A 15,605-nucleotide genomic window follows, 5' to 3' on the forward strand; every position below is an offset into this window, starting at 1 on the left:
CTCTTGCAGCCTACCAGCTCTTCAGATGCCAGCCTCCCACCATCGTTCCCAATGCAGAAATCATCACTGAGAATGAAGAATTCAACATAGGTAACCTCTCCCTGTCCTCTGAGCCCTCCGTGCCCAGTCCACTGCCAGGGATGCCCACAGGAAGACACATTCGTGTGGTCACCCCATATCTTCACATGTGGGGCACTGGGTTCTGCATGACCTTGCTCAACACCCAGCATTCACGAGTCAGATAGATCCGATGTCCTGAGGCTTTTCCTCCCTGTTAGTACAGAAGTAGTTTGGCTTTTGTGAAAGGCTGGAGCTTGTTTGGAAACGCTCAGAAGTCTTTGGCACAATAACGGGTTTCAGGTGGCTCAGACAAAGCATTGTGTGAAAGCTTAGAGGCCCTTAGTCTTTTATGAGAACCTTTCACCCGCACGCACTGTGCTTTGTGTGGGTTTTGCTGTTGCTCACGCTCCCATCCACATTTTAAGTGTTTGCAACCAGTGAAGTAGCCGTGATTTTTGTCTAAAGCAGCTTTCCTCCCTGTCTGCTCTCTGCACCTGAAATAGCTCACACAAATCATCACAGTCTAGCAGCACGACAGCAGCTCTTCCCAGCTGAGGCTCCAGCAAGCTTGTTCTGTACCTTTTATTTCTACATGGTCATGCCAGAGCTCAATGGCAGAGGCACGGTCAAGAGGTCTCTGCTCCCCGTGGTACCCAGAGCAAGGTTCAGCCTTAATGAATTGCTCCTTCCCTTGGGTCAGTGTCTTCTGTTCCTGTCTGCAGGTGATGTGGTGAGGTACAGATGCCTTCCTGGCTTTACCTTGATTGGAAATGAAATCCTGACCTGCAAACTAGGCACCCATCTCCAGTTTGAAGGACCTCCACCCACCTGTGAAGGTAAAGCCGGGGCTGCCCAGTGTGGCACCCAAAGCTTCCCTACCTGGAGACTGCTGCAGAATGGGCTATGGGAGGGAGCAAGCTGGATGGCAGCTAGGGGAGGTTTCCCTGCACATAGTGCATCTTTGGGGTTAATCCTCAGATCTCCAGGGTCCCAATAGAGCAGAACCACCCCTCAGGACCTTGTGAGGAGGGTAGTGAGACACCTCTGTAAGCCTGTACCTCCTTTAAAGGACTGAGGAGAGGTCTGACACGCTGTGTATCTGACTGCCTTCACCCAAATGTCCTTACCCTGCAAGGTGGGGAGGAATTCTGTGCTGAGAGTCTGCCGGTGATCCATGAACAGGCAAAGGAAGAGGAGGCTGGAGCGGAGTGAGCTCCTCTGGCCAGGCAGCCCTGCAATAACAGCTTCCTATTGGTGCCATAGGATGTATTACATGGGAGAAAAATGAAAGCCCTGAGCACACTGCCTTGTAGACCTTGCTGCTGCCCAGGAGGGCTCCCAGAGATGTTTCCATGATGCTGTGTTGCCTTATTTATCCCCTGGATTCCTGCTGGTACTTTTGTTCACTCCAGCCGTGCTTATTTCATCTCCTTCATTCCCTTCTAGCTGAACATTTTTACCATATAATAGGATATTTTTCTATAGCTTTATTCGGTCTGAAATAGCATGAACTGAAGGATAGAAAGGGAGGTCATTCAATTATTTACTGATGGTTGTTAGCCTGGGGGTAAAGGGACTGCTTAAATTACATCTGGCCACCAATTTGTGGAGGTCAAAAATCACTGATGGGATTAAGGATTTGGAAAGAATACACTGGTCTTCCTGGGTACTTCTGGCTCTTTTCTATTAATCCAAGTATAGTGTTTGCACTGGACTTAAGTGACAATTGTGGATAAATAAAGATCCCTTTCTTTTTATGCCTTTGCTTGCTTTGTGTGTTCGCCTCCTCTTCTGGGGTGGTTTTGCCAATCTTTCTATGGAGTGTCTTCAGCTGGATTTAATGTTTCTAGAAGCTCAGTGGGGTTTTGTGACTAGAGAAAGGAACTGGAGTTCTTATGTCCTGGTTAACAAGTCTGTGGCTGACCTGGGTTAAGCCTTTAGTTCTACACCTTGTTCTAAGCCAGATAATGAAGTTTCCAGGTATTCCTGGGGAGTGTTTTGCAACTGAGAATAGTCTTGTGGTTGCAGTGTTACTCCTTTTGTGAGGGATGTGGAATGGTGCAGGCGACAGTTGGAACTGTTCATTTGCACTGTTCCTTTTAGGCCCTGGGGCTGTTGCTTGGATCTGTGGGAACACAGCATGTTTTTTGTGGGGAGTAAATACTTCAGGGGCTGGGGATCCTCTGGGAGGGTGAAGGTGTGCAGGGGATGTGCACAGGTGGGAGCTGTGCTGAACCTTGACCTAATCCCAGACAGACCCTCATGGCCACAGCATCTTGTGTTCCCTTTCTTGTGTGACCTTTCTGCTGTGTTCCCTGCAGTGCAGTGCCCGATGAATGAGGTCCTGACGGACTCCACTGGTGTCATCCTGAGCCAGAGCTTCCTGGGGAGTTACCCTCACTTTCAGACCTGCTCTTGGGTGGTGAAGGTAGAGCCTGGCTACAACATCTCCCTCACCATTGAGTACTTCCTGAGCGAGAAGCAGTATGATGAGTTTGAAATCTTTGATGGTAAGAGGTTCACCAGTTTGAATTGAGGGAGTGGGAGGAAGGAGATGGCAGAGTTCTCTTAGCTGCTAATCTCTGTTCCCAAAACACTCTGTGAAGAGCTTTCCACCTCTCCACCTATATGCTGGACTTAAAGAAAGCTCCTCTTAAGACTCATTGATTCTCTGGATAAGGAAAGATCAATGATTTGATTTTTGGATGGATCTAAAGCATTTTGAAAGCAGCAGGAGTTAGAAGCTCCCGGGGGAAATGGTAGCAGATTGGTGGGAAGGGGTGAGTTGGGAAGGTGGGAATTGTCATCCCTGAAGCCTTGCAGACCAGGTTTTTGAGGCCCATGAACCGAGAGGGGATCTGTCAGTGTCACAGTGCAGCAGCTTTGTGACCAGATGCAGAATGCAAGTGTTGGTCCTGCGGTTACCTGTTGGGACATGACTTGTTGCCTCCTCCCTTGCAGGTCCCTCTGGCCAGAGCCCACTGCTCCTGTCACTGAGTGGGAACTACTCAGCCCCTCTGACCGTCACCAGCAGTGGGAACAGAGTCTATCTCCGCTGGTCCTCTGATCATGCCTACAACAGAAAAGGCTTCAAAATCCGCTACTCTGGTAAGCACATGGAGGAGACTGAGTGTCTCTGCCAGGAATGTGGCCATCTCTGCAGCCAAGGATCACCATGCAGGGGCTGCAGAGGGGTATGGGCCATCTGTGTGGGCAGAAGCTGCCAGTGCCTGGGAAGGCTCCCAAATCTGGGCTCATTCTGAGCCAGTGAGGCTGGGGAAGGCAGGTTTTGTTCCAGGAGAAACCTTGAGGCTTTGGCTTTTTTGCCACCACTCTAAAGAATCAGAACCAGAACATCCAACCATAGGCAACGTGGCTCTGGATGGATCAAACCCATCCTGGGTAATCCACCATAAAGATTGCTGTGTTACTGAATTACTGTGTCCTTGCAATGAGCCCAGTTTGAGATGTCTGAAGATGAATGTCACAAAACCTAGGAATTTGTGTTAGGAGCTGCTGGTCAGCATGAGGCTGATGGTGTTACAGCATTCACAGTTCAAAACACATCATGCTCCTGCTCAGGCATTCTGCTGCTGCTCTCGCAGGAGCAGGGCTGGGGAGTCCTGCTTGCTCATTCAGCACAAACCTGCTGCTGGATACTCAATATTTGCTGAGAATTCCTCAAAATGAATTACTGTAGCTTGAGACTTAGCAAATCTTAATTAATGGAAGTTATAAAACTGGGCTGAAAACTTGCCAGGATGTCATAAATAAATAATGACTTTACTCAGTAAATGAATTAAGTAATGTTTAATTATCAGAAATTAGTCTTTATTTCTAGAGCTGAGTGGAACTTGGAGAGTAGCCCTGCACTCCTTCCCCCTTTGGCTTGGGGTTTATCCATCACCCGTTCTCTGTTTCCTCTGCAGCCTCAGGGTATGGGAAGCAGGCTGTGATTCCCGAGAGCAGGAAGGGAATTCGCCTTGCTGCTGCCCATGCACTGATGGGTTTCTCTTCCTCTGCCCCTTGCAGCCCCATACTGCAGCCTCCCGCGGGCCCCGGCACACGGGCTGGTTCTGAGCCAGACAGGGCTGCAGCCTGGCAGCACGCTCCGCTTCGGCTGCGACACCGGCTACCGGCTCGTGGGCCACAGCACCACCACCTGCTCCCAGCACCCCCAGGGCTACTTCCACTGGAACAGAGCCATCCCCCTGTGCCAAGGTGAGAGCAGGGAGGTGTCCTATGCAGGGCTGGGAGTCGTGGGAGGACTGAGGGAGACACAGTGGAGGTTAAAACCTGTTGGGATTCCCTGTTGAGAACAGGCTTGGAGCTGCAGGGAAATGCTCCTCATATCCAGGCTCTTGGGAATAGACAAGCAAGGAGGGAAGGGAGTGACTATGTTGGGAGCCTTCAGGATGGGGGAGAAAAAAAGCATCTGTGTAAAGGCCACCGCTGTAGAAGTGTTGGAATGCTCAGTAAAGACACAGCCAAGCCTCAGTTAAGGATGGGAGAAGCCATTGCTTGGAAGGGCTGGTGGGAGCACAGGTCCTGCTGTGTTTTAGTGACTGGAATTTCATTTGGTATTTCTGGAAGTGCCCTCTTAGGTCTGCACATGTTGATAGGGGATAAGTTTGGCATTCAGATGGTGCCGTTTCCATTGGCTTCATCTGAGATGAAGGTGTATGGCTGTTCTTTCCACATGTCCTCCTAATGAGCTGTGATCTTTATGACATATCAGACTCAGCACGGAGCTCCTTCCAGACATGGGGGGGACAGGGCTCCGTGCCCCAGGGGCTTTGCTTCCACACTGTTTCTCTCCCTCGCTGTGTTCACTTTCTGGGTGCACCTTCTCCATCCGCCAGTCGTCCCTCTTCATTTGTGTTGATAAAATGCCCATCTTTATTCTGCTGAAGCCATTCAAAGTCTGAACATTCATCCATGTTCCAAGGGGACCAAGTGCTGGGGTTTAATATTGCATTGACTTCCCTGGAAAGTAGCCAGGGAACAGAGACAGCATAGGCAGAATCTCATCGCAGTGTCTGTATTGTTGTCCAGTGCAAGCTGTAAGGAAAAGCAGGATTATTTAGTGTGGGAAGCATCAAAAAGCCTTGAAAAGCTCCTTTCTGTGCTCCTGAATCACTTTGTCTCTTTGGAAGCTGCACAGGGATGGAAGCGGTCCTGCCTCTGATGGGTGGGTTTGTGCTGTGGGTGCTTATATCTGTTTGGAGCCCTCTCAAGGCTGTATTTATTTAGAGGTGAGTGGAAAGCAGTAAACCAAGGACCTGCCACCCAGCCCCATTGGCAAGGGAGAACTGGGAGCTGGGCACAAACTCCAGTAGTGATTCTGTGATAACATGGATGGGGACAAACACTGGAATGAGCAGATGAAGCACACAGCAGGACCTGTGGGAGCGAGGGGCTGTCATGGCAACTGTGCCTCCCGAATCCTTAGCCCAGTGTAGGGAATTTCTCTGATGTAAGCTGCTTTTTAAGGAAAATCCTGTAATCAGGAATAGGTACAAATGGTGCTAGGTCTTTACTGTCCTGCTGTGCTGGAATGCCATCTGAGGCTCCAGAGTCAATACTCACTTCCAAGAGGTATAATGGCATGTGGGGAATGGGTTTTAAACACGGGTGGGGAGGAAGTGAGAGAGAGAATGTGTGGGGAGGTTGGGAGGGGATGTGCTTGGGTGAGGTATCACCAGACAGAACGACTCGAAGCAGAAATGAGTCCCTGAGCAGCAGGGAGGGAGCTGGAGCCAGACCATCTGTGCCCTGGAAGTGCTGAGCACTGCAGGCCTTTCCTGTGGGATGGAGAGGTGCAGGAAGAGGCTTTCCCATAGGATCTGCATGAGAAGCACTAAACCCACCCAGCGCTGTTCTGGTCCAGCTGAACCTGTGACATGTCAGGAGCTCGATGGGTGCCATCTGTGGTGCCACTCTGTAGCTGCCAACAGAAGAAGAATTTGGGGGCCAGTTCCCATCAGTTTGGCCTTTGGAGCAGTGTGTGTGTCCTCACTGACCACACAGGGCAGCTTGGTCAGGATCTTGGTGCTGGTGTCCCTCTGGAAGAGTGGGTTTGTCTCCAGCGAGGAGAGCTTGCTGGGTCACATTAGATCCTGAGCTTCGGGAAAGTCACCTCCTCTTCTGATTCCCTGTATTTGCATCAGGAACCTTAACACTGGCCCATGGTTCCCAAGTGCCTCGGGATGGATTCAGGAGGTGGGCAAGGGCAGCGAGCTGGAGCTGCTCCCCCCCCGGCCTCCAGCAGCCGGTAGCCAGGCTCTGCTCGTGCTCCTGCCTTGGCTGCATGGACTCCAGCATCCTCTGCATTCCCCGCACTGCTCTCAAAGCCAATTGGCAACCTCTGGTCTTGGGCTGTGCTCAATTTCTCATCCTTTCTGGTGGCCGGAGCCCATGGCTGAGGTTTGGGAACTCGCTCTGTAACTGCATAAACTGCTCATAGAGGCAGGAGGGGAACCGAGGTGCCTGAGAACACATGGTCTCGTTAAATGGCATTTCCCATCGCTCCTTTCTGCCAGTACAGAACCCTCTTCCCCATCCCCTCGGAATAATCTTTACTACGTGCTCCGTCCTAGCTGACATTTATGGGAGCAGCAGAGAATATTCTGCAGGGAGCAATCTTGCCTTGGCACAATGAGGGAGAACACAAGATGATCTAATGCCTTTTCTGTCTCTGCTGCCTATTTTTAAGCGGCTTTGTTTTTGGAATCCCAGCTGCAGATTTGCTTGCATAGCCTCTGCTCCTCTTCCTAACACATCATCTTCCTGCAGGCAGAGTTCTGTACCGTTATGTGCTCCTTCGCCTCTTTCTCTGGACCACACTCTCCATGGGTCTCTCCAAGCCAAATGCTGGTTTGCCTTCCCCTGCAATGACTGTTCCATGGTCTCTGATCCAGGTGGATGGCAGTACCTGCAGCTGGAGCCTCAGGAATGCTCCTTGGAGCAGGTGTCAGGTTTATTGCCACCCCAGAAATCAAGCTGTTCTGCTTTGTGCAGGGCTCTGTAAACAGACTTACCAATACCACAATCTGCTCGAGGATGTCAGACCTGTAGGGAAGGAAGGAGAGGTCCCAGCACCCACAGCTCCAGCTTTCAGTCTCTGTGCCTCAGTGCCTGTGGGGAAGCATCAGGCTGCAGCAGGGGATTGGACAGAGAAAGGGGAAGGCTTTGTGGGACAGTAGGAAGGGAGCAGCTTTGCCACCAGCCTTTTAGGTTGGATGCAGCATCCGGATGTCAGCTGGGTGGAAGGGACAGGGAAGGGTTCCCCAGGCCCCTCTATTGCCTCTGAATGAAATTGGTATTCAGCGTGGCTGCTTGTCTAGACACCCAGCCTTGTACAGAGATTTGCCAAGCTCCTTAGCTCAATGAAGTGACATACATGTGATTATCATTTCAACCAGGGATGTGCCTGCTTGTGCTAATACAAGCCTGCTGAATTACTCACACCTATTAGCAACACCAGCATCTGCAAGGTGCTGTGTAATCATGCTCTGAGTTGGGGCTCTGGCCGACTCACGGAGCAGGAGTGGGATGAAAGCATCTTGGACCTTGAGTGGTAGAAAGCTGTGGAGGTTGTGCTGATGCTGCTCACAGTAAGTTTGGTCTCTCCTCAGCACTCAGTGGGATCCATGTCACCAGAAGGTCACTTTTCTAAGGCTGCTGGTTTTGTAGCCCTTATTTGTGTGGAGAAGCAGTAACAGGAAGGTGAATGTGTTCAGGTGTCAGTGTGTGGCTCAGGAGACAGGCTCAGCCTCCGGTTGATGCAGAAGTGGAGTGGGAGCAGTGTGGGCTGCTCCAGAAGGAGTGCATTTCCTTCTGAGCAGTTCTAAAATGCAGGCAGCTGTTGGGGTTAGGTGCTGGCCTCCAGATCAGTGCTTTGCTCCTCTCAGTGCCCCACAGAGGCTGTTGGCAGTCTCACAGTGGCAGCTTCACAGGTCCAGGCTGCTCTTTCCCCTTTGCCTCTCCAGCCCCAGCCGCAAGCCTTGGGGAGGGATGGGAGCCTGTGTGGTGCTTTTGGAGGCAGGTCTGGGTTTGATTTCCCAGCTCTCCTGAATGCTGATAGAGAAAAACAGGTTTGAGTGACAGGCTCCTAGCTCTGGTGCTCCCAGAGGTGGAGAAGAGGGTAAAAGGACATGTCTCATCTCGCAGAACTCCTGCAGCACAGATGAGTGTGCTCCTGAGCTGTCTGTATTTGGCTGTTGCTCATCTCTCTGTGACCTTCCTGTCCCAGTCTGTGACCTGTTCTGCCCAGTTTGACCCTCTCCTGGCTGCAGAACTAGGCTTGCAGCAGCAGTGGTGCAGAGCATCTCCTCCCAAGTGCTGCCATCTTGAGCAGGCGTTTGGCATCGTGCCTGTTCATCAGTTGCTTCCCCTGAATTCCCCCCTTACCTGCTCAGCCCAAGGCTAAATTTAGCTTTCCCTCTGCCACAAGGTAATTACACCATTTGCTGCCTTACCTAATCCAGAAGTGCTGCTGGAAAAGGGGGTTCAGGTTGGTGCTGCTGTGGGATGTAAATACAAAATACTATTGCTGTCTAATCCTTTATCTCTGTGTGAGAACTTGTGGATGCTCTGTTGATGCATTTTGTGTTACAGGTGTTATAGTAAGGACAAGCCAGGGTCTCTTCCAGTCGAAACTGGTACTCAGCATTGGCTTTGCTGTTACTGGGGTTCACCTGGGGCTGGAGCATTTGTAAACAGGAGTTTGGGATCTGGGCTTCCACAAATCCATGGTAAAAGTGGGAGCTGCCCAACCTCTCAGCAGTGATGTGTTTAACTCCCCTCCTCCTTCCCAGCTCTCTCCTGTGGAGTCCCCAGAGCCCCGAAGAACGGTGTTGTCTTTGGCAAGGAGTACACCGTGGGTACCAGAGCCGTGTACCACTGCAACCAGGGCTTCCAGCTGCAGCCCGGGCAGGAGCCCAGCGCCGAGTGCCTGCAGGAAGGGCAGTGGAGTAACAGCAACCAGCCCCCTCAGTGTGTGGGTGAGTGTGTGCAGTGCTGTGGTCCCACAGGGAGCTTTGGAGATCCCTTTATTAGCATCTTCCATCTCTGGCATGACAGCTTTGCCTCATGGTTGCACCAGGTTTTGTCTGATGTCCCTTCTCATGGTGTCTTGGCTTCCCACCTGTAATAGAGATGCTAATGCTGGTCCCCTTGTTAAAGAGCCAGCACCCCTGCTGAAATGCCCCAAAGTCCCTGGAGTCAAACACCTATTAACCTCTTTCTGTCTCGTTTCTTTTCCCTGACACACCACATCTGGTTTTTAGCTGTCACCTGTCCCGATATCAACAGCATCGCAGTTGAACATGGTCGATGGCGGCTCACCTACGAGATCCAGTACCACTACAACGCCCAGCTAATGCTCATCTGTGACCCTGGCTACTACTACACGGGCCAGCGGGTCATCAAGTGCCAAGCCAACGGGAAGTGGAGCATAGGAGAGCCGATGCCAACCTGTAAAAGTAAGAGCCGTGGAGCTCAGGGGCTGCACTGGGGTAGGCACCTTCACACGGTGCCCTGCAGGGGATGGGGTTTCTCTTCACCATCCCTGCTGTTGGCTTGCAAACACACCCCAGCCCTGGCCACTCTTGGCAGCATCTGAAGCATGGTTGCAGAACTGCACTGGTAGGGGAGAGTTTGGATGCAGGGAGTTCTTAAACCAGAGTTGAGCTTGTTCAGCCTGGAGAAGAGAAAGCTCCAGGGAGAACTTGGAGCAGCTTCCAGTGCACAAAGGGGCTGACAAGAAATCTGCAGGGGTTGGAACTGGATGAGCTTTAGGGTCCCTTCCAACACAAACCAGGCTGGGATTCTGTGATAAACAGCTCTGCAAGAGCTCCAGCACAGCAGCTCCTCTCTTGCTGTCGGGTCCCCTGTCACTGCTGCCAGATGCTCTCAAGTTTGCTTTTAAGGAAGGAAATGCAGAGCTCTGATTTAAAACCTCACCTCCTGCAGCTCTATGCAAATGCCAAGTTTACAGGGTAACAGTGTCACCTGTAAATCAAACACACTCTTGGCAAACAAGCAGCTCACTCAGTTCTTCTGATGTGACCGCTGTGCTTTGGATCTCTTGTCAAAGGTGGAGGTTTTTTCCTCTCTAAATGCCAACAGAGACAGGTTCTCCTCCAGAGCCTCAGCTCTCCCTTCCCTCCTGCCTCCCTTTGTTTCTAGACATGCAAGTGCTGCCTTCAGTGACAGATGTGGTTGTATCCCTGCTAAGCTCTGCCTTAGCTCCAGGAGCACGAGCCTGACCTCCTTGTATTTCTTCAGCATTATTGCCACCTAAATTCAGCCGACAGGATCTTGGCAATGCGCTGGGGTCAGAAGCACCCAGCGTCAGCCCCTTGATTTCTTGCTGAGTGCAGAAGCTCCAGAGGGTTTGCAGGGCTTTAAGGTAGATAAAACAATGAGCTGGAGTCTGTGGCTGGGAGCTGCACTTGCAGGAGCTCCTTGCCAGGCTCAGGCTGCACCCCACAAAGCAGGGGTCGGGTGGGTGCCCTCTGTGCCTCTGGTCTCTGTCCTGCACATCACGGTGTGACAGGAAGCTGGGTGGTCAGTGCTGGTGTTCCAGCTTCTGCTTGGAGATCCTGTGGCTCTGCTGGAAGTCAGACTTCCTGCCTGGATCCAGCAGTGGGTTAGTAACTGAAATATTCCTGTGTTAGAAACTTCCTGTGGGAAACCTTCCGGGTTGATCATCCATGGAACTGTTTGATAAGCTTTCCTACCCCTTTCTGACCTGGATGGTAATTGTGATGGTGTCACTGAGTGCATTGCTCTGTTAAAACCACAGCTCCCTGCCTGTCCTCACTTCCGTGCTTTGGGTCTCTTCCAGTTATCTCCTGCGGGGACCTGCCGACCCCCCCGAACGGGAACAAGATTGGCACACTGACCAGCTATGGGGCCACAGCCATCTTCTCCTGCAACACCGGCTACACCCTGGTGGGCTCCCGTGTGCGGGAGTGCATGGCCAACGGGCTCTGGAGCGGAGCAGAAGTGAGGTGTCTGGGTACGTGTGGAGGGTCCGGGATGGGTGATGGGAAAGAGTCTTGGCTGTGTTGTGAGTGGGAATAGGGATTTTAGGTGCTGATTCAGGAAGGAGGCTGAGTGAGGACTCAGCACTACAGAAGCTGTAGAATCATAAAATCAAGAGGGTTGGAAAGACCTTTAAGATCATCACTGCCAAGGCCACCACTAAACCATGGTGGTGAGGACGTCATCTACATGGTTTTGAACACTTCAAGGGGCAGTGACTCCAGCACTGCCCTGGGCAGCCTGTTCCAATGCCTGAGCACCCTCTCGGTGAAGAGACTGTTCTTAATGTCCAGTCTAAACCTCTCCTGGCGCAGCTTGAGGCTGTTTCCTCTTGTCCTGTTGCTTGTTACTTTGGAGAAGGGACCAAACCCCAGCTCACTACAACCTCCTGTCAGGCAGTTGTACAGAGCAGTAAGGTCCCCCATGAGCCTTCTCTTCTCCAGACTGAACAACCCCAAAGTAGATACAATAAGGAAGCAGACTTACTCCTTACATGCTCAGTAGATGTGAGCTGTTCTGAGCTTTAAGGATGCTTTGTTGCTTCTGCTGCTGCTCTGGTTTCCTCTGTAAGTGCCCAGCCTGGAGCTCAGGGTGCTGTGTGATGCCCTCAGGAACAGGCTCTGGGTGACTTCCCTGTCTGCCTCCTGCAGCGGGGCACTGTGGGGTCCCCAGTCCCATTGTCAACGGGCAGATCAATGGCGAGAACTACAACTACCGCGGCAGTGTGGTCTATCAGTGCAACCCTGGCTTCCGCCTCATCGGCATGTCGGTGCGGATCTGCCAGCAGGACCACCGCTGGTCCGGGAAGACGCCTGTCTGTGTGCGTAAGTACGTTGTCCCGTTCCTTTAGCCCTGGGGCACCAGAGGACAAGAGCAGGGGTAAAGATGGTGTTGAGGGTTTGCACAGCTGGGTGTGCTCAGAGGGTTTGCACAGCCGGGTGTGCTCAGTGGCTGTGCACGCACGCAGTGAGTGCTGCACAAGGGTCCCTGGGTCACCCAGGAGGGAGCTGAGGAGTGTCACTGCTGCAGTTTTGGCTGCTTTACTTTTGTCCTCTGCTTTTTAAATTCCACTTCTCTTTCATGTTTTCCAGCATAGAATGGGTTAGGTTGGAGGGATCTTAAAACTCATCAAGTTCCAACCCCTGCCACAAGCAGGGACCCCTTCCACTGGAGCAGCTGCTCCAAGCCCCTGTGTCCAACCTGGCCTTGAGCACTGCCAGGGATGGGGCAGCCACAGCTGCTCTGGTGGAAGGTCTGGTTTCTGAGGGGACCACCTTTTATCAGGGTGAGGGGAGGTTAAAGCAGATGTAGCCCCACCAAGCACTGCACAGTCACTGTTGTGAGACCCATGCTCTGTGCATCCCTCTCTCTCCTCCTCTGATCACAAGTCACCTTGTACAACCTGCTCATTATCCTTCCACTAAATAAGCTAATGAAGTAAGTCTCTGGAGCATTAAGGTGTTAATAAGTTTAAGCATCTTCTTATCACTGGACAGTACAATCCATGTATTTCATATCATGATTCTCCAGCTGTTTTCTTCCAGTCTCTCCTGTCTCGTTTAGAGCTTTATGTGCTGAGGCACAATAATAACAGCAGGATATGAAGTACAGAATGACCGATCAATGAATACACAGATTCCAGCCTAAAAATAACACACAGACTGAACTCATCAAGGTTAGCAGGGACTCCAGAACTTGGAGGATGTCTGTGATTCTGCCTGAGCTTTTTAGGAAAGGAATGATTGGAAAGGCTGTCTCTGGGTCCATTGGGAGCTTTGCAGTCACTCTCGTGTCTGAGGATGCTCTGTTGAAGGAAAATCAGTTCCCTTTTTCCTGCCTGTATACACAGTAACCTTGGATCAGGAAATCATATTGATGGGTCCCTCCTGCTGACAGGCAGATTGATGGAAATGCAGGATTTTCTAAACATCCGTTTTCATGGCTCATCTTGGTGCTTTTGGGAGGGACCAAACCCATTAGAACAAAGGCGACCAATGTTGCTTATCTGTATCTGTCTTCTGACAGCTGAGACAGAGCAGGTTCCTTTGCTTGGCTCTGCTTTGTGCTGGCTTCTGGCTCAGGTACCTGAAGCCCACCAAGCTTCTGTGCAGAGATGTGTAGAGGTGTCTCATGTGCAGAAGCTGGCCTTGAAGTTATTGCACTACATTAGGCCTTATGGATAACATAAATTTCATGTCATTAAAGCAGAGCACTGTTGGGCTCTGAAATCAGATGCCTGGAGGCTTTATTGCTTCTGAAGCAGCTCAGGGCACTGTGTGTTAGCACATTATCATTTCCTATTGTCCTGCTATTTTCTCTTTAAGCCTGCTACAGTTGCTTCCTCTGTGTGAATGAGCCTTTTTGGTCCATGCCAGCTGTGGGGAGCCTTTTTTTCTGGGACAGAATCCATCACCTATTTCAAAACACATATAACCATATTCAGAAGCACCTCAAAGAGTCTGACATCTGCTTCCTGCGGCACTGAAAGGCTGGAGTGCTTCATGTGTTTCAGACTTGTACCTGTCACCAGCTTGCATGAGGAATAAATTCCTCTCCCTGTGGTACAGTCCAGCCCTGGCAGTCAGATGTGTTCTGGATCTTTGTGGGAATTGCATCTTTCCCTCTAGCTCCTGGCTTTGGCAGCTGTACAGCAGAGCTGCTGGACTTCCACTGATGGACCATTGCCCTGTTTCAGCGTGGCAGTGATCAATATTGCTTTGTCCTCTGCTGTCAGATGTCACATTCCTTGAGCAGCCAAGAATCTCTGCATGGCCTGTCCTGACTTTTCTTGTGTGCAGTGGAACTCACTGCAAAGGTCTCTGTGCTTCTCTCGTGGCAGGGGCTGCATCCTCCCTGCATCACCCAGTGCCAGCAGAGCAGCCCAGGCACAACCACTTTGAATATCCCTCTTGCCAGTGCTTACTGCTGCTCCAGCCTTTGCCTCTGCTGATGTCAGAGCAGCTCAGACCAGTTCCCTTTCACCCTCTACCTTGTCACTGACCCACACGTCAAGCACAGAAACAAGAACTACACAAAACCCTTATTTCAGGGATTTAGAAATAAAAGGGTTTCCCCAGAGTTTTGCAGACTTAAAGCAGGAAGATTGAAGCTTTTTAGGCCATCTGCTGGAAACCTGATTCTTCTCATATTTTTCCTCTCTCTTAGCTGTTCCTGCAGGTGTTACTTTATACAGCAGTGAGCATACATCTGACTTACACTAGGGAGAGGGAAGAAGACATCAGGTTTCATCACTCTGTGTGATGCCCAGGGTAATGTAAGGCACTAGATTAATAGCAGTAACTGGGGTTTTTGAAGAGGAGATCTAGGGATTTACAGTCTAAGTCAGTAGGATGCTGGCACTCAGCTGCTTAGAGTGGTTCAGGGAATTTCTTATGCCAGTAAAATGAACAGAGGTACCATGCTCTCCACTTGATTCAGTATTCCAACAAAGCTGGCCACACATCTTTGGTTGGTGTTTCAGGGTTGATGGGGGGGGGGGGGTGATCTCATTTCATGGGAATTATTTCCAATAGATAATCCAGACAAAAAATGTAATATCTCTGATTTTTAATTGTAGCCATCACTTGTGGCCATCCTGGCAACCCTGCCAATGGCTTGACCCAAGGGAACCAGTTCAACCTGAATGATGTGGCCAAGTTTGTGTGCAACACTGGGTACCGCCTGGAAGGAGCATCGCAGTCCCAGTGCTTGGCCAATGGACAGTGGAGCAGCAGCCTGCCCGCCTGTCGTGGTGAGTGTCTGCCTCTGCCCTGGCTGGGCACAGTGAACTCCCTTGGTTACTCTGGGCTTCTAAAGTCCTGCTTGACACTGTTGTAGATTCATGTAAAGCAAATGTTGTGGTTCCTCAGGGATGTACAGGTGATGTTTGAGCTCTGTGACCTGTGTAAATCCTATGCAACAAGCATGATTATCCCGTGGTCTTTGCTCAAAGCTGTTACTGGACCCTGCCAGCCCTATGCAGAATCCCAGACTTGTTTGGGTTGGAAAGGACCTTAAAGCTTATCCAGTTCCAACCCCCTTCCACAGGCAGGGACACCTTCCACTGGAGCAGCTGCTCCAAACCCATGTGTCCAGCCTGGCCTTGAACACTGCCAGGGATGGGGCAGCCACAGCCTCTCTGGGCAATGTGTATCAGTGTCTCACCACCCTCATAGTAAAGGGTTTCATCCTCCAAGTGAGTGTTGCAAGTTGGGAGGACACAAGGCTGTCAGGCCAGGCCCTTAGCAGAGGTCACACTGGTAACCAGTTCACTCAAGGCCAACACCATGCTCTTTGTGCAGAGCCCTTGCTCCTTCTGGGCTGCCCTACTGCTTCCACTGGTGTTAGCACTCCAGTTCACTTGCCAGATTCCCTCCCTGCACTCCCTCCCTCTGTGCTCCAGTCCAGTATCTCTTGATACTGTTGATGTGTCAGTCAAGAAATCAGTTATTCCTAGCTTGCAAACCCCAGTTTGGGGCCAGAGAGCAGGGCCC

The 15,605-nt window shown here is 51.2% G+C and overlaps 1 protein-coding gene across 1 annotated transcript in view; it reads left to right on the forward strand.

Annotated features, from left to right (window-relative positions):
• Positions 1 to 15,605, forward strand: part of CSMD2 (CUB and Sushi multiple domains 2) — a 239,718-nt gene that overhangs the window by 201,355 nt on the left and 22,758 nt on the right. Inside the window, exons 45-54 of the mRNA XM_034069226.1 lie at positions 10 to 90; positions 783 to 896; positions 2,382 to 2,570; positions 3,022 to 3,168; positions 4,093 to 4,281; positions 8,880 to 9,065; positions 9,351 to 9,545; positions 10,913 to 11,086; positions 11,763 to 11,936; positions 14,690 to 14,863. Of these exons, the coding sequence (XP_033925117.1) occupies positions 10 to 90; positions 783 to 896; positions 2,382 to 2,570; positions 3,022 to 3,168; positions 4,093 to 4,281; positions 8,880 to 9,065; positions 9,351 to 9,545; positions 10,913 to 11,086; positions 11,763 to 11,936; positions 14,690 to 14,863 (1,623 nt within the window). The remainder of the gene's footprint in view (positions 1 to 9; positions 91 to 782; positions 897 to 2,381; positions 2,571 to 3,021; positions 3,169 to 4,092; positions 4,282 to 8,879; positions 9,066 to 9,350; positions 9,546 to 10,912; positions 11,087 to 11,762; positions 11,937 to 14,689; positions 14,864 to 15,605) is intronic.

The sequence above is a fragment of the Melopsittacus undulatus genome, chromosome 14 (assembly GCF_012275295.1).
Source record: "Melopsittacus undulatus isolate bMelUnd1 chromosome 14, bMelUnd1.mat.Z, whole genome shotgun sequence".
Classification (NCBI taxonomy): domain Eukaryota; kingdom Metazoa; phylum Chordata; class Aves; order Psittaciformes; family Psittaculidae; genus Melopsittacus; species Melopsittacus undulatus.